The 27,786-nt window shown below is 37.7% G+C and overlaps 1 protein-coding gene across 5 annotated transcripts in view; it reads left to right on the top strand.

Moving 5' to 3' along the window:
* fndc1 (fibronectin type III domain containing 1) overlaps positions 1-12,615 on the top strand; it is a 34,821-nt gene extending 22,206 nt beyond the window's left edge. For 2 of the 5 annotated variants that reach the window (XM_014971821.2, XM_014971822.2), the window contains exons 14-22: positions 105-179; positions 1,102-1,263; positions 3,008-3,244; positions 4,909-5,017; positions 7,944-8,023; positions 8,234-8,263; positions 11,123-11,284; positions 11,366-11,488; positions 11,854-12,615. In XM_014971821.2, coding sequence (XP_014827307.2) covers positions 105-179; positions 1,102-1,263; positions 3,008-3,244; positions 4,909-5,017; positions 7,944-8,023; positions 8,234-8,263; positions 11,123-11,284; positions 11,366-11,488; positions 11,854-11,969 — 1,094 coding nt within the window. In that variant the 3' untranslated portion in view covers positions 11,970-12,615. Of the gene's footprint in view, positions 1-104; positions 180-1,101; positions 1,264-3,007; positions 3,245-4,908; positions 5,018-7,943; positions 8,024-8,233; positions 8,264-11,122; positions 11,489-11,853 lie in introns of all 5 variants that reach the window. The other 3 variants (XM_088001985.1, XM_088001986.1, XM_088001987.1) reach the window with 2 other exon arrangements.
* Positions 12,616-27,786: the final 15,171 nt, after the last annotated feature.

Consider the following 27,786-nt stretch of genomic DNA (forward strand, 5'->3'; position numbering starts at 1 on the left):
CAAAGCTGTTTTTAAGTGAAAACATATCTTGTTGTTATTATTGGTTCAGAAACTTTAAATCAATTGTGAGATTGATGCTGCAGCTTGTTCTACTTCTCTGACAGAGGAATCCTCAGGGATGGAAATGGATCCTATGCTTACAGTGGCCATGATGCCTGATGCTTTAAATCTTGACAAAGGTATTGGCTGTGTTTGGCTTCGGACCAATCTACCACAGGGCTTGAATTGACTAATTGCACTGCATGATTCTTTGTTTGTTGTCTGTCACACAATTCTGTTTTAATGATTTGCCAACATTTCCCTTCTCCACTTTGTTGACCTTTCCTGTGGTCTTCATTTATTTATTTATTTAATTTTTTTTCTTGAAAGCATTTGTTTTGCTTGATCAAAGTTCTCACTACAGTCCTGGATCACATCCACTATGGCCTGCTTTGAATCACTTTTTTATTCCAAAAGCCTCACGTTGTTCCTAAGCTAAAATGAATGTCCTTGCTTATAATTTCAATCAATGTATTTTGCTGTTTAAACTCTCTGTTGTTATATAATGGCTAGAACCTAGCTTCTGCCAAACAGCAAGCTGAATGAAAAACTGCAGGGACTGTTTTGTGTGAGAACTTACATTTACTCGGTTGCTTTAGGGGATTAGTTGCTCATAATATTCTTTTTTTTTTTTTTCTGGTTTGGGCTTGCCAGTAAAGTCTCACTGAGTTTCGAAATATTCGTAACGTTTTCTTGCCAATGCACCATGCTGGTCAGCATGTATGTGGACCATGATGTAGCAGCACGGTGCACTGGTGCAGCCCAGGTCATAAACTGGGATGAAAGAGGAAGGACCTTATTAAATGTCATTACAGGTTTGTTTGGTTTGGAGAGTTGTGAAATAGTTCTTGATCCACGCACGGAAAATATGGGCAGCAAAATTACAGCTTTAGATGTTGATTACAAGCAAAGCAAGCTCACCCATCTGTCCACAGTAGAGTAAACTAGTCTAACATTTTCATTTTATAGTCATTGCGAAGATTGCAAAAGATAAATGCTTAGTTTGGGCAAAAATATTGTAAATTAATTAATTAAGTACTGATTAACATGTACGGTTTCTAGATGAACTGTTGGTGCAAACCACCTTACCACCAACTACCACCACAATTGCCACCACAACTACTACCACTACCACAGCGATCCCAACTATAGAGCCACAAGTGAGGGTGTCCAACAGAGGTCCTGTATCGGAGTTTGATCTCAGCGGGAAGAAGCGCTTCACAGGTACTCAAATTAACCAGTCACGTCATTAGATGCTCCTGTTAAATTCCTTGTCAACACAAATGGCAAATCAGTTAATGACATGGCAGCAGTTCACTAAATTAAGGTATTTAGAGGCGGTGGCGATGGCTCACTGAAATTCAAATTCAGCATCAGAATTCAAGTGGATTTAAGTGGCTTCAAATGTGACGTTGCTGGTCAGAGTATTAATAAAGTGAGCAGTTAATATGAGCTGAATTTTTCTCGCAGTTCTTGCTCATTGCTTAAGTCTTTTTTTGTGTGTGTGTTTCCTGTTAGCTAAAGGACACAACTCAAGCCTTACTGCTGGGTGGGATTCAAGCAGAAAGGCTTGAATTTCAATCAACAAAATTTCTGTGTTCACGATGAATACTACTGATTAATAATAAGTCAGATTTATATTCTTTTGGGGCAAACTACTTCCGCAAGATAAGTAAAATACAGTCTGGTATTTATTACCTTATTTGCATGTTGCTGCACGGAAAATGTGTCACATTTTTTTTATTCAGTGAATGAAAATTAATTTTCCATCCAACACTTATTGCTAGAAAGAATGATTTAAAAAAAATCTATAATTCTCTCTTTGAGCTCAAAATGTTGTCTCTTTTCGATAGTGTGTATGTTCTTAAATGTTCTTAAATGTGTCTGTGTTGATGTATCTGTTTGATTGAGGGGAGCCAATATTTAAACTCGATCTTAGAAAATGAAGGCAGTATGTCACAACTGTTTGTGTAAATTGCACATGAGAAACCCCTTGTTAAGTGAAAGAAGGTGTTGCACAACTGTTCTCACAGTCTCTGTAGTATTTAACGGCTATCCAACTGACTTTGACTTTTGAAATTTCAACAACATCCAGCAATTTTTGGGGGTGACGAGACATCTGGTTACCATAAAATCAGATTTTGGTCCATCAAGGACGTTTATCACTCTCCCTGCAGAGAGGGCCATTGACATGAACCTCTACAGTATGTTATCCTCGACTAATGGCTATTTTTTTTACTTACAAACAGATTAAATGCATACTGTCACTTTCGTTTATGTTGATATTTGAGAGGAGCCTTTTAAAAAGTAGAATTTATGACCATGTCCTTATAAATACAATATGAATGAATCTGCTCCAAAGGCGAGCTGCAATGATGCAACGATGCTGAACACCCACAGATTTATAATTCACATGACCATGTGAAAGCCATCATTCTTCCACGTTAAAAATGGAAATCATAAAATCCAACGTGTCTGGCCTCAGCGCAGATAGATGAGTCTGTTGGCTCAACGTGGAGACTTCTTCCTCCAAGTTTATTAGATTAATATTTTTAGGTCCACATCAGCAGCTTGCCAGTCCCCTGACATGCTTTAGAGAAAAAAGAAAGTGTCTGACAGAGACTCCTGCAGCCTTTGATTTCTGGTTTGTCTGAACAAAGTTTACTCAAAAAAATATTCCCTAATCATTCTCAATATCTGAGGTGAAAATATTTTTGTCATAATTTGTTTCAGAGCTTATCTATTAGCTATCCTGAAAATGATTGTAACTGATACAAATTAATGTTGTATATTTCAGTTATGATGTTTTTGGACCTAGACTTTGAACTATAATGTTTACTATTCATCTCCTGAACATCATCTGGAAATGCTGGAAAAGTAATTTAGAGTTTTATTTTAAAAAAGACATATCTGTATTAAGACCCGTCCAATATCAGCATGAAATAAATAACCCTGTTTTGGCCTTCAGCTCCTTTTGTGAACTACATCCAGAAGGACCCAGGTGCACCTTGCTCTTTAACGGAGGCTCTGGAGTACCTTCAAGTAGATGTCCTGGAAAACTTGATGGAGAAGGACCGCATGGCAGTCAATCAGAACCAGCCTCCAAAACGCAAACCTCAAAACTTCACCGTGGTTGCCATGGAAGGTTGTCACTCTTTTATCATCCTGGACTGGGCCAAACCTCTGAAGGATGATATGGTGTCAGGTAAGGAGTTATTTCACAAAATAACAAAGCTGTACTTGCTCAAGTATACCCCCCACATTTCGAATGACGAAAGCAAACGTACTGTCAACTTTGAATCACTGGCTCTACCAGCAACACCTCTATTTACCAGAGTTTACACCAAATAGTTGGTTTCGTTTTAGCCACACACAGCTGTTAGTTGTTAACAAAGGTTAAAAAAATGAAAAACCTGTTTAAATGCACTACATCTTAATCATTATGTTATATCTTTGTGTAATCCTCAATTCCATAACTAGCAGAGGGTGCCGTGCTGATTTTTGGGAAGGTGAGGCACATCCACTGACATAGGAGCGTGCCCTCTGTCCCTTGGTGTTACTAGTTCTTTGAAAGAATCAGTGCAATCATTTCTATGTCCCTGTTTAATATTAGCAGAGCACCATGTACTTTGAAAACATGTCTGTTTCCAAAACTCTTGAATGTCTGTGCTGCTGTGGAGACCATCCCCGTGGCCTTGTCACGTCGGTTTATATTTCCGCAATGAAGCTCCACAGGTGAGGTTTTGCTCTTAAGAACAGGAGCCAAAAAAGGATCCCCAGTGTTCAACTCAATGGAACCTGTTTCATCAACCTCCTCTTTACTGCGGTTTGGCAAATCCGTTTAACATGTTTTTAGGCATTCCTCATGACTCACTTTGAGGAATTGGTCCCAGAAGTGTTCTGCGAAAACCAAAAAAATCGCTTCTAAATGAACACATTGCAAAATGGTTGCTTTACTCCTACTGTTTCACATGGAAGATTAAAGAAAAATAAAATAAAATCTGTCGATCTGCATTATGACATAAGGAAAGTATGTAACAAAGAAAAATCGGAAGAAAACAACCAACTGTATGAGGCGTTCTGAGCTATCAGGGTAACAGTCTGGCCATACTGAGGAACAGTGTGTTTCCTTTGGCAGACAAACACAGTCTGCTGGTCATGCTGTGGACGACTTCATCCTCTGATGTGTAAAACAGATAGATGGTGTGCTGTTACTTGTGTTTTCTTTCTCTCTTCCTTTTGTACTTCCTCTCCTCTCAGCCTGTTGAACTTTGCATGTAACTTGTCTATTGAAAAGGTTTCTCTATCCAATTTTTGCTCCCTTTACAACCAAATGTGGAGTAATTTTAGATATTCTGTCTGTCCGTTCAACCATCCGTCTGTCCGTCGGTCTGTCTATCTATCTTATAAAGGCTGATGTACATCAGAGAGGGAATAAAAATGTGAAAGAAGAAAAACAGTCACTGGTATTTTCCTTCTACACAGAGAGCGCCCAGCTGTTTTGGCACAGCTCCAGTTAAAATAGATGGAAAAGTCAGGAGGTCCAATAGACTCAATCGGTAGTTGAGTGTGTTGCAGAGGTGGTTGCCACAATTTTCAAATGAATAACTGAGGGTCACGTGACTTGAAGAAACTGAGTAGCGTTTAGGGAATACTCAGTGCAGCCAAGCAAGACAGGAAACTTTATTCATTTTTAAAGAAACCCAAGACTCCTTTCAAGCATTTTGGCATGTCATAATAGTACGCGTATATTTTACTCTGTTTTTAAGTAACTGCTATCAAATAAATTCTGAATAGTCATCAAAAGTAAAATATAAAATGTGTTTTGAAGAAAAGCATTACAGTTTACTTTTGCATTGCTTCCTAAAGGTTACATGGTCCACAGTGCTTCTTATGACGACGTCCTCAACAACAGGTGGTCATCCAGAATCTCCAATGGGACCCACCTGCCTGTGGAAAATCTCAAGCCCAACTCCAGGTAATGGCTTGTGTTTGTACCCCTGCGGAGTTCATGCATATTTGCTTTGCGAGAGGTTCATGTCTGGTGTTCAAGTGATTTACCGAACAACCTGCGACTGGGGAGGCATGAAAAGAAGAGCCAGATTTTAAAGAGATCTGCTCGGTTCTGATATTTTTACAGTGTAAGCTGATCTCTCTGTGGGGTTTTCATTCCAGCGTTTTATAAAAGTGCATGTATGTCAAACCAGATTCATGCAACTCAGAGTAGATTGTGAGCTGGACCCTGTAAAATTCAGAAAAGCCTTCTCGGTAAATTGGGTAAATGGAGGCAGGCAGAGAAACAGATTTAAACCTAATGCGACACATGGCTGTAAAAATTCTCTTGAGAGCTTAGAAAATTGAACAATGTCAACACATACAGCACTTATTATCCAACCCTCACTAACAGATACAGCTAGCTCTGTCTGTTTCTGGTGTCAGAGTTTCCAAAACCTTGTTCCGCTGTTTTAACAATTCAATAATGTAAACATAAACCCAAGAGAGCTGCTGCTGGAAACTCAAAGCCTATGAAAGTCTTTAACAGATTTTTGTTCAGCGTCCACATAAAGTTTACCCCATTTTCTACAACAGCACAGCTTACTTATCTTTATATTGACAGTTTTTTATATTGACAGTGTTTGATCTGTTTTGAAGTCTGCATTTACCATATTTTACTTAACATTAAATAATACGTCAATATCTACCAACATTATGTAATGGTACGGCTTCAAAATGGCAAAAACTAAAAAAGAAAAAAGAAAAGGTACTGGAGAACTTGCAAGAGAATGCTAGAGTTTTTTTGTTTTTTTTTCCTGTTGGATAGAGTATTAAAAGTGCAGGTCTGTCTCTTACCCACATGCTCCTGTGCACTACTGCTTGGATAGCAGAAAAGATGTTGCTACATTTTTCCCTTGTTTACAAGAAAGACAAACTTGGTGACTTTTTCAAGGTACAGATTTTGGGCAAGACATGTTTATTTATGTTCCAATAATCATACACAGGATAACTCAAGGGGCTTGCATAAAAAAAAAACTATGCATTTAAAATAAAATAAATCTAAGTTAGACATAGCACGAGTGAAATAATAATATTTGACTTTCAGTAATTAGCAAGCTAATTAGCTTGTGTGCAACGGACTAGCATCTATTTCAAATGAAAGCAATTAGATGGTATTATGAGTTTGTTTGAAATATCTATCTATATGCCATGATTCTGTGAAACAAAGTAATTTTCCTTGAAGATAATTCTTCCATGAGAATCTCATGTGGCCCAGTAACTAAATCAAAACACTATGTTTTGCTTTCCAATTTTATTGGTTGGTTATTAAATAAATATCCCTTTATGGATACTTACTGTATCCATAAAGGATACAGTAAGTATCACTTTGTTCTTTGGCTTAGAAAGATATAAAGCAAAGGCTAAACAATGTGACTAAAACACATATTTATATTGTATATTAATATATTCTTCCAATTTTGCTTAAAATAGCATGAATTGGGCTTTTTGTGGTCAAATTTACAATATACCCTTGTCTTGTCTCATGCCTACACCCACATACTATTTGAAAAATACAGTTTGGCTCTTACCAAACACCTGCCACCAAGCGCCACAATTGCATGCAGGAGTTTTCCACAAGTTTTCAAGTTGGGTTTTCCTTCCTGGCAGCTACTATATACCAAAGATCGTATTGTGTTTTCTTTTAAGTTGAAAGCTCCCGTTGGTTGCCAGAAGTATTCAACCACAGCAGTATTACACCTCCCTGCATATCCTCACATGGAAAATTCCTACTTTTCATAGGACTGACTAAATGGTAGAATGATAGACGAACCTCACTGATACTGTGTTATTTTAGACTCCTCTAAGTCCTGCAGAGCATTTTACAATGTTTTTCTCACTCAGAGATCACCACAATACAGATATGAAAACATTCATTTAAATCATTTTTTAACATTTTTTTTACTTGTGGTAAACCTATGATACATAATTGGATACAGGTGTTCATAAAATCTGTTCTTGACTACTTACACATGCAATTATTTTGTCACTCCAAATAACATCAGTCTTAAATGACTCGATTGTGTTGGTGTAGCATTTTGCACTCTGTTTTAACACTGTCTCTCATTCGCTGGACACAGTTCCTTCCTTTTGCCTTTTACATTACATCATCTCTCAGCAGCTGCTTTGCTTTATTGTCTCTCGCGCTGAGAAACATTTTGGTCAATGTCGTCATATGGCTGTAGTGATTGGATCCAGGCTTGTGGCTGCATATGATGAAACCTTTTGGGTAGAAAGTGATGGACCATGAATATACTGTATGTGGCCATGCAATGTTGCAGAGTCAGAAAAATACTGCATAAATCAGTCATTTGCAGTGGAAAAGTTTGCAAACGCTTCTAGCTATCTGCTGTGTTTTCATTGTGAGAGGACTTTATAATTCATCTCCCATGTAGAGACAGGGTGCGCTCGGTGCATGAGTTTGTTTTGCCCTTCGGCAATAAAATGTGTGACATGTACTAAAGCTCTCAGTCAGAAATGTCTCAGTTGACTACTCTCCTCATGTCCCCATTTTTTCATTTGCGCGCAACAATTAAAAATCTATTTAACTGACTCACTCTTTCCACAGGATTTTTTTCCCCCTCACTTTTGTATTCATCCTGTACACTTATCTGTGAGTCGATCTCTGTAAATTTTTCTTTTTCACTCTCAATCACCTTTTTCTTAACTCCCACTTCCCTAGGGTCCTTTCCGCAAATAGCTTCTCTAAGCCCTTGAATCGGAGCAACGAAAGCGTGCCAAGTCATCTGCTGCACTCATTATCTTTTCCAGTCATAACACATCGGGCAGAATGACACTGGAGCCACTGAATCCCTCATTAAATCTCAGCATTGTGCTCTTCTTGAATGCAGGTACTACTTCAAAGTGCAGGCCAAGAATGTGTTTGGTTTGGGACCATTCAGCGAGACACTAACCTATGTCACTGAGTCAGGTATGTCTGCAAAAAAATACATATCGAGATCCTTTTTGGTCAGTGTTGAAATATTCAAACCAGCTCTCTATGTTGTGTGTATTGCATGATAGTGAAGATACAAGATGTGAACAGGAGAATAGAGATTAGTGATCCTTGTTTCCATGTTCATTTCAGTATTTAAAAGTTCATTTTTCGTTTTGAATGACATTGTCATATTTCTCCTTTCAGATGATCCTCTTCTCATTGACAGACCACCTGGTGAGTCTCTTCACTGTTATGCGATTTCAAAAGTAGTATTTTTTTTTTAAATGTCTATGTTAATTGACAAAAGACAGATGTGAACTAATGTACTGATTTATTAAAAGTGAAACCAAAGTCATGTTTCAGACTTTTCCCCTTTAGGAGCCTTTTCCTGGAGACTGGGCGAGTCTTTATTTTTTCCACTATAGATACTCATGTAAAACAGATTGCCAAGATATAAATTTATCCCCCCAACACTTTACCCTGAACCTTCAGTATGGAAGCATGTGGATGCAAGTTCAAGCTCTTTCGCAACTCCAGACATTTAAGCTTAAAATTATTCATTATTAATGCTTCATTGCTGCACTGTGTCCTTCTGCTAATAATGAACCTATCAGGAACAAACACCTTGGTTAAGTGAAAAATAATGTTAAGCCTAAATCTGTCGGGGCTATGTATAATGTTGGTCTAACCGTTCTTTTTTCAGTGACATTATAGATGTCAGTGTTGTGGTACTCGAAGTTGGTCTTGGTCTTAAGACCGGTCTTAAGACCATTTTTTGATGGTCTCGGTCTCGTCTCGGACTCGACCGCATTTGGCCTCGGTCTTGTCTCGGTCTCGGGCGCTGAGGACTCGGCATTTTATTTCAAGACCAGTCAAGACGGCAACTGTGAAAATATCACTAAACGTACAGCATTCTGTCCACTTTGTTAACATCTTTGTTTTCAGTGGATGCAAAACGCACCGATTAAAATCCAAGCAACCACGTGTTTCTGTTACTCCCCCCTCCCCTCCCCACCTTTTACTCTCCCTCCCCCTCCCCTCCCCACCTTTCACTAGCGCACGGCGCTCCAGGACACGCGCAGTGGTTTCCTCTCAGCGGCAGAAAATGTTTGTCCAATCGTCAGTAATATAATAGCGCTGCATAAATAGTAAGAAATCCGATGGCCACAGCTAACTCAGCAGCGCTTCGCTTTCACAGACAGTGGGGACAACGTTTAACTTTTTTCATCACTTAGAAAAGTAGCTCAAAGAAGGTAAGCTCCGTTGACGTGATGTTAGCAAAGCTAGCTGTATAGAGACACATAAGCATTGTGATGAAAAATGTTATCACTCACTGTGCTGAATTATTGTGCGGAGGTGTTGACTGACTTGTCGCATATATGGGACAACGCTATGTCCAAAAGTCTGCAATATAGTGATGTGACATTCAGAAACAGTCGATTCTTCTCCACGGCTCTTTACTTATTAGATAGGACTGGAGTGTCACTCACTGAGAGCCGTTGTTCTATCAGATAGCCATACGCTGTCAAGATAGCATACATGCATTAAGAAATCCGACCGTCAGAGGAGTTGTCAGTTCACCATACGCAGCAAGTTATGATGAACATAAGTCATTAAATTGTTTTCAATGATAACTATATAGATATACACGTGTTGTCATGGTTTCAAAGTGTATTTAAAGCAGGTCTGGCTGCAGCTGGAGTCAACTACAACACACGCCCGTGTAAAACTCACTTAACCGCTAAGTCAGGATGCCATACAACTGTTAATAACAGATCTACGTCATGATTCTATGTTGCTGATTAAATAAAATCATATGGTAATGACAGCGTATGCATATCTGAGCTAAGCGTACGACTATCTGACAACGTATGCTGATCTGACAGAACACCGTGATCTGACCTGACAGAACACCCGTTCTTTGTTCTTATAATGCTCTGTGTACACTGCATCATTATTTTCTTTTATTATGTACGTTAATATTTAAATGAACAAATAACTAAAACACAAGAACGAAAGAGCACGCAGAGCATGCACATTGCTCTTTGATTGTTTTTGTTCAAAGTGGCAGCTGTAATGTCTGCCATGGTGTCAGACTACCTGGCTTCATGTACTGGGATAGAGAGTGAAAACAGTCACGGTGAGCGCCTTCTGTTTGGTTACTTCTTGCTTGTTGCTCCTTGGTCAGTGTTCATGGTTGAGCATTATTTACCGTCAGGGCATTGCCTCAATTGTTATGTTTAATGGTGCAACAGTGGTGGATTCTTATATGAGCAATATGGGCAAATGCCTAGGGCGTTATGTTTTTAGGGCTGGCACGAGATCATCACACTTTTTAGCACATAAATGGAATATTTAATATTGGTAAAATGTATTAAGTATTTAATATCTAGGTGTTTTATGGTAATATGGATCTTTCAGATTATTTTGAGAAGCAATTTCGATCATATTTTACATTTTATTGTGTCATGTAGCGCAGGCTGCTGGTCTTGGTCTTGACTCGGTCTCGACTCCCCTTGGTCTTGGTCTTGACTTGGTCTCGGACCCCAAAAGTCTTGGTCTTGTCTCGGTCTCGATACACTCTGGTCTTGGTCTTGTCTTGGTCTCGGGTTAGGTGGTCTTGAACACAACACTGATAGATGTATTAGATAAATATCAAATGTCCACTGTTGACCATCTTAGTATTATGAGGCTGTAAATTTTGAGGGGGAAAAAATAACAATTTAGGGTTTTAAGTTGTTTGTTTCAATTTTTTTATTGTTCTAAGGGACATATAAAAACAACCACAGCTCTCCCAGGAATGTGTCGTCCGACAGATTTTTGCTCCTATGAAACAAGGCACATTGACGTGTATATGTGCAATTCTCTTTTAGGACACACCATTCTGAGTTTATTAATAAAACATCTGCTAATATTAGATGCTTGCTTTGAGTTTGATGCCGTTTTCATTCTGCCACTTTAAAAAAACTGCCACATGTTGTGGAGACAACTTTTCTTCTTCACACTTTTTCAGCAGCAGGCAAGACAACTCATCTTCTGTTTGTTTTGTTTTTTTTGTTTTTTTTTGTTTTTTTGTTTTTTTCATTTCATCAGGTGGCGAACCAATCTGGATTCCTTTTACCTTCAAGTATAACCCAGTCCACAGCAGCTGTAAGGGCAGTCAGTATGTCAAGCGGACGTGGTACAGAAAGTTTGTGGGTGTCGTTCTGTGCAACTCTCTACGTTACAAGATCTTTATGGGAGACGGCCTGAGAGGTAACGCGTTAACTCAGAAGTGTGGAGTACTCCTAAACAAACTTGATTTATTCAACCTTTCGAATAATTTCCACTCCCCAGAGCCTTTTTACAGTATAGGAGATACATTGGGCCAAGGTGAGGACCACTGCCAGTTTGTGGACTCCCACAAGGATGGAAGAACAGGGCCAGCCTACCTCTCAGAAACTCTGCCTTCAGCACAAGGTAAACACAAACAGCTGCACACATGGCTTGTGACTTCTAATTTTTTCCATGCAGACTGACTATAAATAGTTAGGCTGCAAGACAGAAGAATTCCTTTTTTTGTTGTTTTTTTTAATCTATGTTACGCACACAAATGCAAAGTAAAATTTGAATGGACACTTGCTTTGTATTGGCAGGGTGAAATACGCAGGTTTTGTAAAAAAAAAAAAAAAGAGGCGGTGTTCTTAAATCATTAATTAGCTGATTTCTTCTGAATTTTGCTAGATGAAAAATATTAGCAAATATTAACTATTGATTTTTTTTTTTCACCAAAAGTGTATGGTTGGGTTTGAAGACCTAATAATATTCTATCCTCTGTATTACAGGATATTACCGCGCCTACAGACAGGAGCCAGTTACGTTTGGAGTCATTGGCCGGCGTACATCACATCCATTTGTGGGCTGGTATGAATGTGGGGTTCCCATCCCTGGAAAGTGGTAACTCTGCTTGAAGAGGAGACATTTTCCATGAAGTTCAACAGCTCAGCATCCTGCTACAGGCTCTCACCTGCTGGTTATGTCCATTAAAACAGACTTTTACCAACAAGCACAAAAACACCACTATATTGTAATGTTGCTTAAAAAAATAAATACAACTATGTACTTTTAACTGCTAAATATATTCCATTACAATGCACTTTTTCTATAAAGCAGTCTGTATATGAGAGAAAAGAAGTTTGGTCTTGCTTAGCATACTTAGTGTTACAAAGTGTTCTTCTACTATTAACAGAGACAGGTCCTTACCCAGTGTTATTTATCTCATTGATAGCAAACCCACATGTGGTGAATCCAGTGACACTGGACCAAAATAGAAACTGCAACATAAACTGTACAAACGAGCACTAGAGATGTGTATAGGTCTGTTCATTTTCTATCTATGGTATTTGTATTACATATTGCTATGACTTTTTTTTTTTTAAACTATTTGTGTTCTACACCCATCATACTGTTTTCAATACCCCCATTTGTATCTCCTTGAAATTTTTTATATTACAATGTAAGTTTTATATGTATACAGACAAAGAATAAAAGGTTAATTATGTGCTCAGGAAATGTCAGACGTTGAATAAAGGTGCTATGACAAACAACTGCAATCCAAAAACAACAGTTATATTATGCTTCCTCTGCTACCAAATTCTGAAACATTACGCACATCTACCTTCACAATGCTTTTGAACATGTGGGAAAGACAGGCAGTGCAGAAAATCAAGTTAAAATTAAATTCAAATGCAGAGATTATTTCCTCTTAGGGGAGCACGGATCGCAGTTTTCTGGCCCATCGCCGATTACTGATCTTCAAAAGGGCCTGACCTGCCAATTTAGCTTTCCATGGTTTTGTCTGAAATGTTGCTAAATATGGCAAGAAAGTTGCTGAGTTTGTAACAGTGGGTTGACTATTGTTAACTTCAGACATGCAGGCCTGACATGATGAGTGGATTTGTCAGACAAAGCAAAAGAGGACAGTGACTGGCTGACTTTTAGACCTTTGTCGAGGATTGGCTAAATCGATTCCACATGTAAGTATCAGCCAATCACTGATCTCCCAAAATTAAGGAAATCACGGCCGATTTATTGGCTGGCTGAATTATCGGTGCGCCCCTATTTCATTTATCCAAAAAGGAAATTAAATGTAATATCTTCAAAGAATGATTATGGATAATGATGCTTTGTATATGGAAGACCTCTCGTAGCGGTCAGTCTTGCCATGAATCGGAAGAGTCCTCTGACTGAAGACTGCTGCTTTCACACACCGATTTTAAACTAATGGGTCATAAACAGCCGTCAGCTTAATTTCATGGCGTGCCGAGGAGGTAGTTCAATAAGGGAAACAATGCCTCACACGTCACTTCTGCTCTTCAAACATGAAAAAGAGCATCATCAGAAAATGCTGCACATAAAACAGGCTGTGGGCATAATGTTGGCTGGAGGATGCACTGCGATTTGTGGTTTGTGGTAAACTGCGTCAGGCTACAAAAGCTGGTGCAATCTTGCACCAAACTTTCCAAACATTAATACTTAAATCAGTCGCAGGCATCACATAGCATTTGCACTATTAATTAAGGTTATAATTATGCAAACTTAATTTGCAATTGAGTTTTCTATGCAACGGCATGTATCCGTTTTTTTTTTAATTTTTTTTTATATACCACTCCAAGAAACTGATATAGTTTTCAGTGTTACACATGGAGAGACTCTTAGAGAAGAAAATGTATTAAACCAAATGCAACCAGTTTTCTTTCCTCAGTTGTATAAGGCGTAATCCAATTACTTAATATGTTTGTTGGAACATTCTGATACAGATGAAATCTTTCATGGACTGGCTTTCATTTTTATTTCCCAAACCAGGTGTGGTGTTTCAAGTTGACTGCACCATTTAAACACTAATTATTCTTAATCGGTCATAAATAACTATGATACAATAAGCAAAGTATACACTTATGAACGGGTCAGCACCACAGTAAACTGGGTGGAAAAGTTCTTCCAACGGCGTTGGATTACTGAAGGGGTCTGCTTTGTATTTGTTGCCAAGGAATCATTACTGCATTTATGGGATTCTGAGATTATTTCTCCGGCGTCAGATGGATTGTTGTTTCTCTACAGTTCAAAAGCGTTAACCCGTGCTTCTCTTTTCAGATCTTTTCTAAAAGTAATCATGAGCATTTTTCTGTCAGATTTGATTCTGGGAACGACATTTATTATATTCAGAAGATGTTTAAACTCATACTGTGCTGTCTTTTTCTTCTACATTCACCTCAATAACAGAAAAGGCTTATTATAAGCAGGACTGTGTACTTCTTAAGAAGGATAAAGTATTTCGCCTGAGAAAAATCTAAACGTTTTAGTGCTTGTTTTCGGATTTGCAGCAGACCAATTAGTCATCACTCTAATGGGCTATTAGTGCACATTGTATGCATTCTTTCCAGGTATGCTTGGACAGGGTGTAAGTCTCTGCTATCATGTGTTTTCAGTGAGTGATGCACGTCTGTTTGCCCTCAAAACATTTTTATTGGCTGCTGCTATTGACCTGGGTGGAAAAATATCATCCATTTCAACCACAGTAAGAAAAACAGCCCTTCTCTCGCACATAAGATGGGCCATGCAAATCTTTTTGGGTCAGAAAATGAGAATAGGAGCAGATGTAAGCAAAGGAAGAAAAGCAGAACATTCTATTGTGCAGAATTTTCAGACATAAATCTACACAGAAGTGAAAGAGAGAGCAGTCAAAAGTACAACTAGAAAGGCCTGAAAGCAGGACTTACATTTCCACTCATTTTTCTCCTCTAGGGTTTTTCTGGGAGAGATGAGAATTCATGTTTTCATCAGCTGCAGAAAGTTGTCCTGGTAGTGAAGCAGCCCAAACCATCACAACACTGCCTCCATGTTTGACAGTCGGTATGTTCTTTTTGTGAATGTGATGATGTGTTAATGTGGATCATCAGAATATTTCTTGGAGTAAGCTTTTGAGTTATTTTTGGTCAGCACTTGGAACTCTTTCATGGATGCCCAAGTCTCTTTTTCTCATATATTGTTTGACCTAAGCTAAAGTGAGGCCTGCAGTGCTTTAGATGTTGTTCTCCATTCTTTTCTGGCCTCCTGGTAAAAATCTGTCCGGTGCTCACATTAAATATTTTTTCCCCATATTGAGGCAGGTTATTTTGGATAGCTTTTTTCCCTGAATCACCATTTAAAAACCTGCATTTTATTTGCTCTAGTCTTCTTAGTCAATATGAAATTTTGTTTGAAGATCTAGAACACTTAAATGTGACTAAAAGCAAACATGGAAAAGCTTTCTACGAAGGCCAGATACTTTATCACAGCACTATAAAATCACATATGTCGATGAACAACAATGTTTTAGAGAAATTTCCATTTTCAAATACAAAGGCGTTTCAGTTTTACTTGCGACATTAATCAACTCCACCACAACAAGTCAGACAGTAAGTCATCACAACATTGCACTCGTTCACTTTTTTCCAAGCAGAAGTAGAATGCTTTTCCTCATGCTGCCTGTCATGTTGATAAATTGGAGCTGGACTTTTGATGTCATTTGCCTTTTGCTTTGGTCCACAACCAGGAAATGAAATGAATCTCTTCCAGTTGACTGCTTGTGACAGACTCCCTTTGCACACCAGTTATTTTCACCAGGCACAATTGAAATCTGTTTTGGAGATTAGTATCACAGCTGCAGAATGACCTTCTGGTGAAAATATAATGAGTCTCTCAGTCTTCTTGTACCTTTAGCAGAAGCACTTAACTTATAGCAGTCAATGATCCATGCCTTTGTTGTGACTAATGACTTTTGTAGGTTTCCAAGCCCTAACTGTCTAACTTAGATTTTCCTTGCCTCTGGCTACTGAAAAGTGTTGATCCTACAACCGTCGACAGGACAAAGCAATTAAGTACAATAGGTGTAGTTATCTATCCATCCTCTTTGTAACTGATTTGTCCTCAACTATAATTACCTCAAGTTTGGCTGTTAAATCATTTTCAAACTCCAGAATTCATGTTGTTATATAAAAGATAAAAAAACAAACAAACAACAACAAAAAAAACACTTGCCTGCTGCAGTTCATCCCCAGGAGAATTGACTCCTGGGGATGAAAGGTTCTAAACTCCTGACATCTCTCTATCCAATTGCACTGGAGACTCAGAAGGCATTCCCAAGCCAGAAGGGATGCCTAGTACCTTAATCAAATTGTGGCTTTGCCCTGGGCTCTTCTCCAGACGGGAAGCGCCCAGAAAACCACCAAATATAGGCATCCCGATCAGATGCGCAAACCACCTCATCTGTGGTTTGGATGCTACCAGGGCCCACCCAGTTTGTGGTGACCATGGACAGGATCTCAAGGTGTCGTAGAGAGAAACCGTGTCTGGTTTGGGAATTTCAAGGTCCAATTTCTTTCGTTCTCTTAAATGCGTGACACCTCTGAGCGAACTGGAGCAGGTTGCAGCTGAGCCTGAAGTAGCCAGGATGAGAGTCAGCTAACTAAAATCTTCAGATTCTTTCCTGTATAACTAACCACTGCTATTGCTTTTGACTGACGGAGGGGAAAGTCTTAAGAGAATTTAGGGAGATCAAAGCAAAGATTGTGTAAACACATAATATGAAGTGTTGACTTTAAATTCAAGTCAACACGTGTACAAAAAGCAGAGTCTTCAGTTTACCTAGAAGTGCTAAAATTTTTGTCAGTCATCAATAAAGGGAGAAACACCATAAGTCAGCTGTTTCTGAGTGGTTGTCACATTATCTGGAAGCAGTTTTGGATGTGTGTGTAAGGAGTGCTGATCCCTAATATAAAAAAAGGGGCAAAAGGCCATTGCTGCTTGATTGAGTCCAGGCCCTGCTGACTTTCCACACGTGGATCTTACATCATGCGTTCATCTCCTTCTCAAACTGTCCTTGCAGAGCCAGACAGCTCCTCTTGAAGTGATTCCTTTTCTTAAGAAAGCGCTCTCGTCCATGCATTTGAATTTAACACTAAATGTGCGTAATTAATGGGAAGAGAAAAGAGTGTGGTTTTGAGCGAATGTAGATGTCATTCCTTTTCCACATGTCGCCGTTTTCTTTGCTTCTTTTTGATTGAAGTGAGTCACACACACACACACACACACACACAATGTGAGCTGGAAAACACTTTAGCTCCATTCTAGTGAGCTGAAATCATCACGAGAATTAGCTCAGGATTAAATACAGAAGAAGAAAAGGAGCAGAAAAGGTTGAGAAACAGATACTTGAAGAGAAAACTTCAAAGCAGTGCAGATTTTTAGGTTTTCAGTATGATTATTGTGCTTAATGTAGAGCGCTTTCAGACTACAAACCTGTTCCTATTTGTCTCTTCTTGTGGAATACTTAACAAGAAAAACATTGCACTAAAGGTACATGTTTAAAATGCTTACCATGAAATATTAGAAATTTGGACATAGCCTCGTGGAAAAAATATAGACGTCATTAAATATTCAGTACTTTAAAAATAACTTTTACATATTAAAAGTCTAACTTCTGTTTTACATCTGGTGATTTACTTACAACCAAACAAAAATTATGTTTAATCTTTGCAGACTAAACATTTTTTGTAGATCTTTAATCTACAAAATATCTCACAGAAAATGTGCAATTAAAGATAAAGTTAGGAATACATGACATCTAACCAATCTGTGTGGTTTTTAATGCTTTTTATGCTAAGGCTAAGAGCAAAACAAAGTCCAAACATGTGAAATGTATGAGAAATATAGACCTCAGTCCTGCATTGCCTTTGATGAGGAAATAAAAAGTCCAGACACAAAACGGTGACAATGTGGTGATACGGAAGATTAGAAATGAAAGACAAGAAACTGTCATGAAATAGGATCTCTAATCTTGCTCATGATTTCAGCACTGTATTGACATGATGCTAAACGATAAACTCTCAAATAAAAAAATAACAAAATTTCATGCTTTACACACACACACACACGCCCGCACACACACACACACACACATACAAACAAACAAAACAAAACTGACATGTTTAAAGTTAATTACCAGGTAACCAGGTCAGGCTGAGGCAATGTCCTGATTCTGTCAGCAGTTCGAATTATTTTAAGACAGGAGTGTTCAGACTGACTTCAGGCTAAAAAAAAAAAAGCATTGCTAGTTTCAGGCAACATTAACTCAGCTGGTGAAGGATGTTTTCTTTAGCATTAAGCTTCGACAGTGACTGCCACAGACCATCTTCTGAGGTTTTGTGTGAGGTCTGACTCACATTTCACATTTTCTATAAGTCAGTAGACACGCTGTGACAGTATGCTGTTCGTACATGAATGTGGATTACTAATTCACAGATAAAACATTTCACTTTTTGACGTGAGCAAATCCCCCCCTAAACCCAGCATCTTTTAATACAATACATTATTATTGGTCCCCAGCTAATAAGTAAATATTTTAGGAGCATGAGTAATTGTTTCCTAGACTTTGATTTCTTCTAACCAGAGCCGCTTTGACAAATATGATTAAATAAATCTGACAAAGCTCAAAATGAACTGAGACTTTTCCTTAGCTCTTACAGACATGACAGGAAGGAGCTTCAGTTGCTTTTATTTCTGTGACTGTTTTTGCAATTTTTGAACATAGAGATCCTCTACAGCATTAGAATCTCCCTTTAATGTTGAACAACATATTTTCAGTTATTTTCTGAAGATTGACCGATATACGGAACCATGAATACATTTAACATGTTCAACAAACACATCAACAGTACTGAAAGTGACCAATTTGATTGCGTCAGTGGACTAACGTCAATGCAAATGAATGAGACAAAATAAGCAGGTCGTTATCGTAAAAGTGAAAAGGCAAACATATTCTAGTGGATGAAGTAAATGCAGTATTATTAATTTTTGAATGCCTTATTGACCATCAGGTACTTTCTTTCATTTTGCGATGTGTGTTTCAAATGTGAACTTATCATTTAGGGACTGTTACACTGTTTTCTATCTTTCCAGATATGTTAATATATTTAAATGTACTGAAGGTTCATTTGTTGTCTATAAATATGCCTCTAAGGCTTGTTTTACGCTCTGCTTTGTACAGAAGGTCTGGGCATTTGACAAGCTCTGATTTAGAAGGTGTAGTCTCTGTTGAGGTTATAAATTTTACCCAATCACTAACGTTTGTCAGTGACATATAAAATTGCCTGCATTGAAGACAGCTAATCCCCTCGTGCAAAAAACTTAGTGCCGAGCTGAACGAGACAGCTGTTAATGTTAATTCAGTATTTGGAAGTGTGGCCAACACGGACTGAAGGGTTTCATTTACTTCTGCCGCTTTCATTGCTAAAACTACAGGCAGACTGCAGTTCTAAAACAGTGCAGGAAGTCGACATTATCATTTCTGTTCCGGTAGAAATTCTACCGTAGGGAATCCAAGTCAATGGGAGAAAGCCCAGACTGAGCTCTGAAGTGAGATTAGTGTCGCATAGGAAGGCAGTGGATAAGCTAATAGTTTCCCTAAGTTTCCCCAGTTTACCTAGTTTCCCAAAGAACTACAGTCACATTGTCTCTTTGTAGGTTTCAGACAACATGTGAACAGCTTCCTATATCTGGCAATGCTATGTTCAACCATGACTTGTCTCCTTTGAATCTTGAGGCAGAGTCTTTAATGGCACTCACCTCCCTATATGGCCGCCTGCAGCTTTTAACTGAGGGGAAAATTCTTCATGCATACCTTCCTGTCTGGGTCACTCAGGGCATAAAGGCTCATATTTTAGATATGCTACTTAGACACTGACATATAACCTGTGTTTTGACTCTTCAATATCAAAACAACAAGTATTAAACCAGTACTAAAAGCTTCATTAAAGCTGCAGTATGTAACTTTTACTTAAAAAAAAATTATTTACATATTTGTTCAAACTTTCACTATGGTGTGTCAGTATAATATGTAACAGATAATTTGTGACAAAATCAATCTCCCCTACTTTCTCCCAGTGCTATTTGCAGAAATACACCAATCACAGCCAGGAGGAAAGTCTTAGGCTGTCAATCATATTTGTGTACACAATGCTTAGTGTGTTAATGGAGGAGCTACGTATGTCCGCAGATACCAGATTATCTGTTCCATATTATATTGTCACAACATAGTGAAAGTTTTAATAAATATGTTTTGTTTATTTTTAAATAAAAGTTACATATTGCAGCTTTAATGAAAACTTAATTTGAAAGCTGCTTTCTATTGTCAAAAACAGGAAATCTGTTAGGGTGCAAATACTTTTTCACACTTAACCTTTTTTTTTTTTACGTTTATATTTAAAAAATGTTAAGGTATTTAGGTTCCAAATATCTATTTGAGTAACTCAACGACATCCATTCATTTGGTACAAAACAGTCGGCTACCTGAAGCGTTTGTCTTCACAGACACCAATGTCCTCTCTCGTTCAGTTTTCCATAAAAACGTTAAATATTTTGCCTATTGGACCTAAAAATACACAAAGCATTTCCTTTTTTTTTTCAAAATACGAAGAAGGAAGGCAACACAGCAACTTAACCAGTAGGATTTAAATGTGTTTACTGTCAAAAAGTTGAGGATTTAATATGAACCTGACATTACATAATATCCATCTAACTGATAATGAGCTCATATGACAGTGTGTTCCAGATCTTGGCATGTAAATCTCATTAAATCAGCTCCACCGCTCTCGTTGAAAGCCAAGTTGCTCAGATTTTCTGTGACATCATTTTTACATTCCACCTCTGTTGAGATCATCATTGGTAAGTCTGTGCCAGCAGGTTTCTTATTTTTAAAAAAGTAAACATAAAGCTGGCAGACCTTTTTTTTTTACATTTTGAAAATTTATTGTTTTGGAATGGATTGCTTTTAAAACACTTTCCAACCTAAGTGTCCCAAACGTATGAGTTCATCATAATTCCTCGAGGGCAGTAAACTGCTCTGATACTACTATATCTGGCCAAAAGCACAATAAAACGCCTTTTGAGCAGATTCATAAAGCAAAAATAAAGGAAGTCCAGGCAAACTAGCTGAATATACAAAACCTTTCGATTTTATCACTGCAAGTTCTGTCCAAACAAATTTATGTCAGAATAAAAGATATGGTTTTAGTTTCCAAACAAAATAACAGAATGAATGTCCAATCCAGTTTAAATGCTATATTTTATGACTAAAATTAAACCCTGATAAATCATTTCACTTTTTCTACCTTCCTACATTTCTTAGGGATAGGAAATATAAAGAGGATGCACAAACAGCATATTTATTCTCAAATACAGCGTTCAATCTACTTGAGTTTGTACCACCCATAAATTGTGTTGAATCTATTTTTTGACCTCGGTTATCCTAGTATGATTATCTTGACATTTTGTCATTTACACCATTTAGATAAATAGAATCGTGTTGTACAAACATATTAATTAGGAGAGAAACAAGCACACTCTGGCATACAGTAAAACTAAATACCATTCATTACTTTTCTATATTTAGATGTCAGTTTTACCATCATGTTTCTTTTGACTGGTATTAATATTAATTTTATGGATGACCCAGTCAAAGTGCTGATTGATTCCGATTCAAATGAGATACACAGAATTGAACATATGGAGAAAAAGAGCTAAAGATTAGGATGACTTGGAAAAAGGTAAATAATCAAAACATAGAAGTAGAAACATGCAAAAAGCTGGTCAGCAATTAAAGAAGCATTGAAGAGAAATTTTGATATTAATCACACTTCCTGGGTTCCTGGATACTTTGATTGTTGTAATGCCAATGAATACATTTCCGTGAAGATGATATGTGCTACAGAGGTAAATTAAAACGCAGGAATATTCCTTTATCAAAAATGACACCCACAATGCTGAGAAAGCAGATTTCTGACACAAATACAAAAAAATAATAATAATTTTTTGCAGTTTAGAAATTCACCAAATGTCTGCATTGGTTCTGCATTGAGTTAATTTCTGAGTAAAACACAATAAACACTTTCATAAAAGTCTTGCATGAAACACAAATAAGGAAAGAATCCCATACTCCACCCTAATAAAAAGAAAAATACTTCACTGTCTACTTTCTGGTATAAAAACTTTTGTTTTTTTTTATTCAAAATAATAGGGAAAAAAAAGATTCAACTAGTGGTGAAATTTCTGGTAATTTTACGGAAAGTCAGACCAGATACCGTGCACACAGCAAAAAACATTGAAATCACCATAATAGCTTAAATTATAAGCACACTGTAAAGTGAGGCATAACTAATGTTTGCTCAAAATAAAGCAGACATTCATCAGTGTTCGACTTTGGCAGAGAATCAGTTTGGATTTGTAATGCCTTTTTCTCAGTTCATTTATGAAGCAGAGAAAATGTGACACACTGACTTTTCCCTCTGAGGTGTTAATGTTACGTGAAGGTGAAGTATAGATGTCATTCAGATGGACTCTGTCACCATTTGCTTCTAGGTTTTTGAAGGTGCCTTGCAGCTTGATGTGATCCTTCACGGAGAGTGAGCCTCGGCCCCCTGACAGGGCTAAACACGGTGTGATTGTAAATAATTATCAGCATTTGTTTTAACCTAAAGTGGCACAACCGCAAAAGTGCAGAGCTCACATGTGGTGGAGCTATTTTTCGTATGACCTCACGGTGTATTGTGCATGTCAAACACAGCTTACCATAAAGTAAAAGGTGCCATGTCAGCTGCGTTAGCCTTGAGTGTATCCGATTTCACACAAATAGTGCCTTACATAAATATTCATACTCCCTATATATGTTTTTTTTTTTTTTTTTTTTAACTTTTTGTCACATAATGGCCATATTTTTACCAAAACAAATCTCAGAATTGTGGAATGTGGTTGTGGTCGCAGCAAATAAGTTCCTTTGGTATATCTCTCTACCAGCTCTGCATATTTAGAGAATGACATTTTTTCTTAATGTTTTTAGGGTGTTTTTTTTTTTTTTTTTTTTGTCAGGACTGGAAAATCAGGACATTAGCTACTAATTGACATATCTATTGTAGCTCTGGCCGTATTTTTGCCCTTCCTACTCTGCTGGAAGGTGAACCTCTAACTCAGTCCCAACTCTTTTTTCAGCCCCGAATGAGGTCTGCTTCCCGAAATGCTGAATATTAAAGTTGAGTCAAGTCAAATCAATTTTTAATTATGTAGCGCATTTCATGCACAAAGGAGCACAATTTAGCTCCTTCCATTTTCCATTTAACAGTGACTAGTTTTACTGTCCATGGAGAAGAAAATCGTCTCCGCAGCTTGATGCTGACGTCACCCTTTTTGACTGCAGTCAGCACTTTAACTGGAACAAAAGTGTCATACAATTGTGGGATAAACACACGGGCAATATTTTTATATAAATCTGTCTATTAGTTATACTATACAAAAACTAAAAAGAATAAAAGAACAATGTTAATTTTAAATCCAATCAATATAAGCCAAATTCAAAGTGTCATGGAGCCACTTTTATTAACTTCAAGTCTCATGGTGTCATTTAAGATGAGCAACCACATCTTGGTAGGTTTGTAGTTATCTAATATAAGTATCAACTCTCTACATTTTTAGATGGTTAATGGAAAAGCAAATGCTGAAATGTAAATGCTATTTAGGGCATTAGGTTGGATATTAATCCACACATGTTTTTTCAGATATAAGTTTGCAAATATACATTTAAAACCATGTTATGTTTTGTTTTTTGTTTTTTTGTTGTTTTTTACTTCACTATTATGCACTACTATGTGTTGATCTGTTCAATAAATTACCAGTAGAAACACTGAAATTGTGGTTTTAAAATGACAAAATGTTGAAAAAGCTCAAGTGTTATGAATATTTTGGCAGAGCTTCTTATTTAAAATCAGTAATTTCTCTGCTCGTGCCCATTCCCCCCTTCTGTCCCCACTATTTTGACTTCTGGTGTTCAGATGCTTTTCTATTTGTGTCACACACTGAGGACAAAAGATTTTATAGATGTTTGTTTGAAACAAAACATAATCAGTCTGGTAGTTGTGCTCGCAAATATGTTGTTAATTATCACTTAACTGCCTTTGGCAAGCACTTTAGGGAAAGGATTTATTCAAACACAGAAGGACCTTGACAGCTGTGGAATAAATAGAAAGGTAATTACTTCCGAGCGCGCTGGCAAATGCTCGTCATATGCCAGCAATGACATCATAGGTAAACAGTGTAAATACAAAAGTAAAGTTCACGCACAGTCATACAGACTGACTGGCTGAAGCTCTGTAAGGAAAAGTCACATAACAACAGAGGCTGCCTGTCCTGACTGGCTGAGCCAAGAAACAACCAGCAAACAGGAGCTGTGAAGAGGGAGCACAGCATGGAAGCTTTATGGATGTTGTGCATTCGGGGTTCACTTTGAACAGAATCTGTCAGTAATCCAACAGTAAATCTAAATCCATGCAGCACTGCCGCGGGGAGGACAACCTTTGACACTGTGAGTCCATCTCAATTTAAGGCTTAAGTTTCAACAACGTAAAACTTAAATGCATAAATATGGTTTCTGAGGTCCCAAAGGAGCCATCTGCTTCAAGAAAACATCAATAACCTTTACATATCTGTGCTGTAGTAAGTGAAATAGAGTTGACAGTGGCAGTTTTCAAATTGTGGTGAGTGTAGAATTAATGGAACCTTTGCTACAAACAAATAAAGCAATAGCAAAGGATGTACTAGCTTTATGAAAGAAGAGATACCAATCAATATGCTGCCATGTTCTCACAATATTATTGAAATAAAACTAATTCATACGGTAAGAAAACTAATACTATGTATATATTTGCAAAAGCTAGTACAGTCTTGTGGCACAGCTAACTGATAAAGAAAGTTTGAAAAGGGGAGGTTTGAAGCGAAATTTACAATTATTTGTAGTCTGCCCAAAGGGTGATCAGCAACTGCTTTGAAGATAGAGCATATGGGCCGGAGATATGTTATGCTGTTGTGCATTTTATCACAAAAAAAACGATATCTACAGACTTATTCAATAAATTTCAATATGAAAAGTCTATTAATTTCAGTAACACCAAGTGAAACATTAATGAGAGAACTGATGCTTAAATACCATTATTTCTCTTAATTTTGATGATTTTTTTTAAACAGGTGATGAAACACTTAAAATTAGAATATTACATCAGACCAAAAACTATCTTTAAAAAGAATTGGGGGCTTAATGAAAAGCATGTTTATACCTGCTTAAAAGTTGATATTTTGAAAATGTACTTTCAGTCAATTTCACCAACACAGCAAGTCAGTTCCTGACGAGCCAAACCCTAAAAGTGTTATTTAGACAGGTTGTGAGAGTTTCGACTCTCTGACATCTCCTACTGAGGGATCCAGAGCCGTGTGTTTTGGTGAGGGGGAGGGCAGGCGATCAGACTGTCTGCTGACCTGATAAGCCTCTGGAAGGATTTCCTCTCTCAGGCTGAGGCTGAACCACACACACACACATATAGTAAATCAGAATGCTCCCGGCTGCGCAGATGTAGAAGGCAAAGAGCAGCTTTTGTAGGAGATGGTTTTTCCTGAGGACTCTCAGGAAATAAAGTCTGTACTCCACCTTCTTTAGTAGCTGTTTGGTATTTGCCCCCCAGGTCAGATTATTCTATATTTCCATTCTCAGAAAACAGAAGGCTGACTCCCTCTCCACACAACAGATGAATATCCGTTTTTCTCTTCTCAAAGTCAATGACCAGCTCCTTAGTTTTGCTGCTGTTGCCGATTATTGACTCTGCTCGATCCGGTGAGTTCGCTCTCTCCAGCTCCCGTGATTAACCTGAGCAAAGCTGTGTCATCTGCAGACTTAATGATGCTGTTGCTGGGTCGATAGGGGTACAATATAGATGGATTGTGAAAGTGAAGTTAGCACACAGTCTTGCAGAGAACTGATGCTGATACTGGGTGCAGTGGAGCTATCAGAGCCGTTCTGATCTTTCTGAGAAAACCTGGTAAGAAGGTCCAGAAAACTGGATTTACTCAGAATATCTTGGTCTGATGTTAAAATTTGTTAGATAAATTAAACTTTCCTAAGTCACTTTAGGTCATTAAGATCTAATAAGTAAAAAAAAAAAAAAAAGAACATCAATAGTGGCATATAAAAAATAAATCTGAATTGCAATGATTCATTTTAACAATGTTTATAGTCAAAATTTACCCCTAGTTATATACACACCTATACTAATTTTACATAACCTGCATATTGACAATAGCATGGAGCTAAGTTTAGCAGGGCAACTATTTTTACAGATATCAGGGAGAACATGGCAAGTAATTTCAACCTGACTTATTAAACTGTAAATTTTAGCATTAAAATATTACTGCTTGCAGACAGGGGTCTTGAACAAAAGTTCATCCAACAATCCCCTTTCTTTTTTTCCTGACGTGTTGCAGTAACAGCTGGAGCATTGCAACACTCTAAAAAGGCAGATGTTACCCACTAAAAAAAAAGGGAATAGTTTGACTCCCTTAGTTTGAAACTCGCTTGGGGAGCATGGCTGAGAATTTAGGGAGATACCAGAGCTAACAAGACATTAAACATCGGGCAAGAAAAAAAAAAGGCACGAGACAAGATTATAAGTAATCTGCCAACTTTGTCCACTTTGTAAAAAAGCAGCTCTAATTCAGAGGGGTCAAACGGTGTGACTAACCGTGAGTTTGTGTTCCCCGCTATCATTCTGTCAAAGTATGACATAGCTGGGAGTGATGAGAATGAATCTATCTTAAATGGATTTTATGAGCCAGTAAAGATTCACTACAACCTCTGATACTCTGAAATGTAGTGCCTTGCAAAGGTTTCAAACCCTGAGCATTGAAGGGTTTCATCTCAAAACAACTACAAAGCTTCAGTAGACAGACCTATTCAATAAATCTGAATATTATTGAAAAGTTTAATTATTTGAATTCACCCTAACCAAATTCCGCAATCTCCATATAAACGCTGATACATTTTTCGTCCTTTCCTCCTCTTGGGGGAAGACTCTGGGTGGCATCTTCCCCAGATTTCTTTTGGCCTACATGTAAAATATAATATGTGGAGGATCACTGCATGACACCCTGAACACATGTTGGAGGCAGCATCATTTTGAAAGTTTTGGCAGCAGAGGGAAGCTGGTTGGAGTTTCTTATTTGAGTGATGTGGAAAATGGAATGAAATTCAACCTCTTCTAATGAAACCACATAATTATGATGGAAACTCATTCTTTATGCAAATGTTCCCCTTTTTAAATAAAGGTTAGAGTCAGTGGCTATATAAAACCAGAAATGTATCATACAATCATTATAGTTTGTTTTCCCTGTGTAAAATTTATACTTTGCACATTCAATAAAAAAAAAACTCATTTTTGTGAGCTTTTAAAATTGCATCTGCTTTTCAAGTAATCATCAAGTTGGTTTTGTTTATCTATACCCATTAAGATATTTTTATCCTGTATAAAATCTGTTTTTTTTTGCATGTGTGCATATGTTGACAGTTAGACCTGCTGACTACTGAAGCTTTTCATGGTTGCCTGGGTTAGTAAAAGACTGAAGCATATGTGCAAGCATGAGGTCACGCACAAGGGCCAAAATGACTTAAACTGATGCTGAATCATCTAACAAGGGCAGAGAGCAGCAGAGGTGGACCAGAACACAGAAAAACAGTCAAAACAAAAAGGCAGCAGTAGGTAAAAACACCATCTGCCCTCTTTACAAATAAGAAAGGGTTCTTTGGGGTTCACAGCAAGCTAAGGGTCTGTTTAAATAATCACAAGAAGTATTGAGTATTGAGTGAAGTGATC

Source organism: Poecilia mexicana, unplaced genomic scaffold (genome assembly GCF_051168715.1).
Source record: "Poecilia mexicana isolate PSO_F unplaced genomic scaffold, ASM5116871v1 scaffold_21, whole genome shotgun sequence".
In the NCBI taxonomy this organism is placed as follows: domain Eukaryota; kingdom Metazoa; phylum Chordata; class Actinopteri; order Cyprinodontiformes; family Poeciliidae; genus Poecilia; species Poecilia mexicana.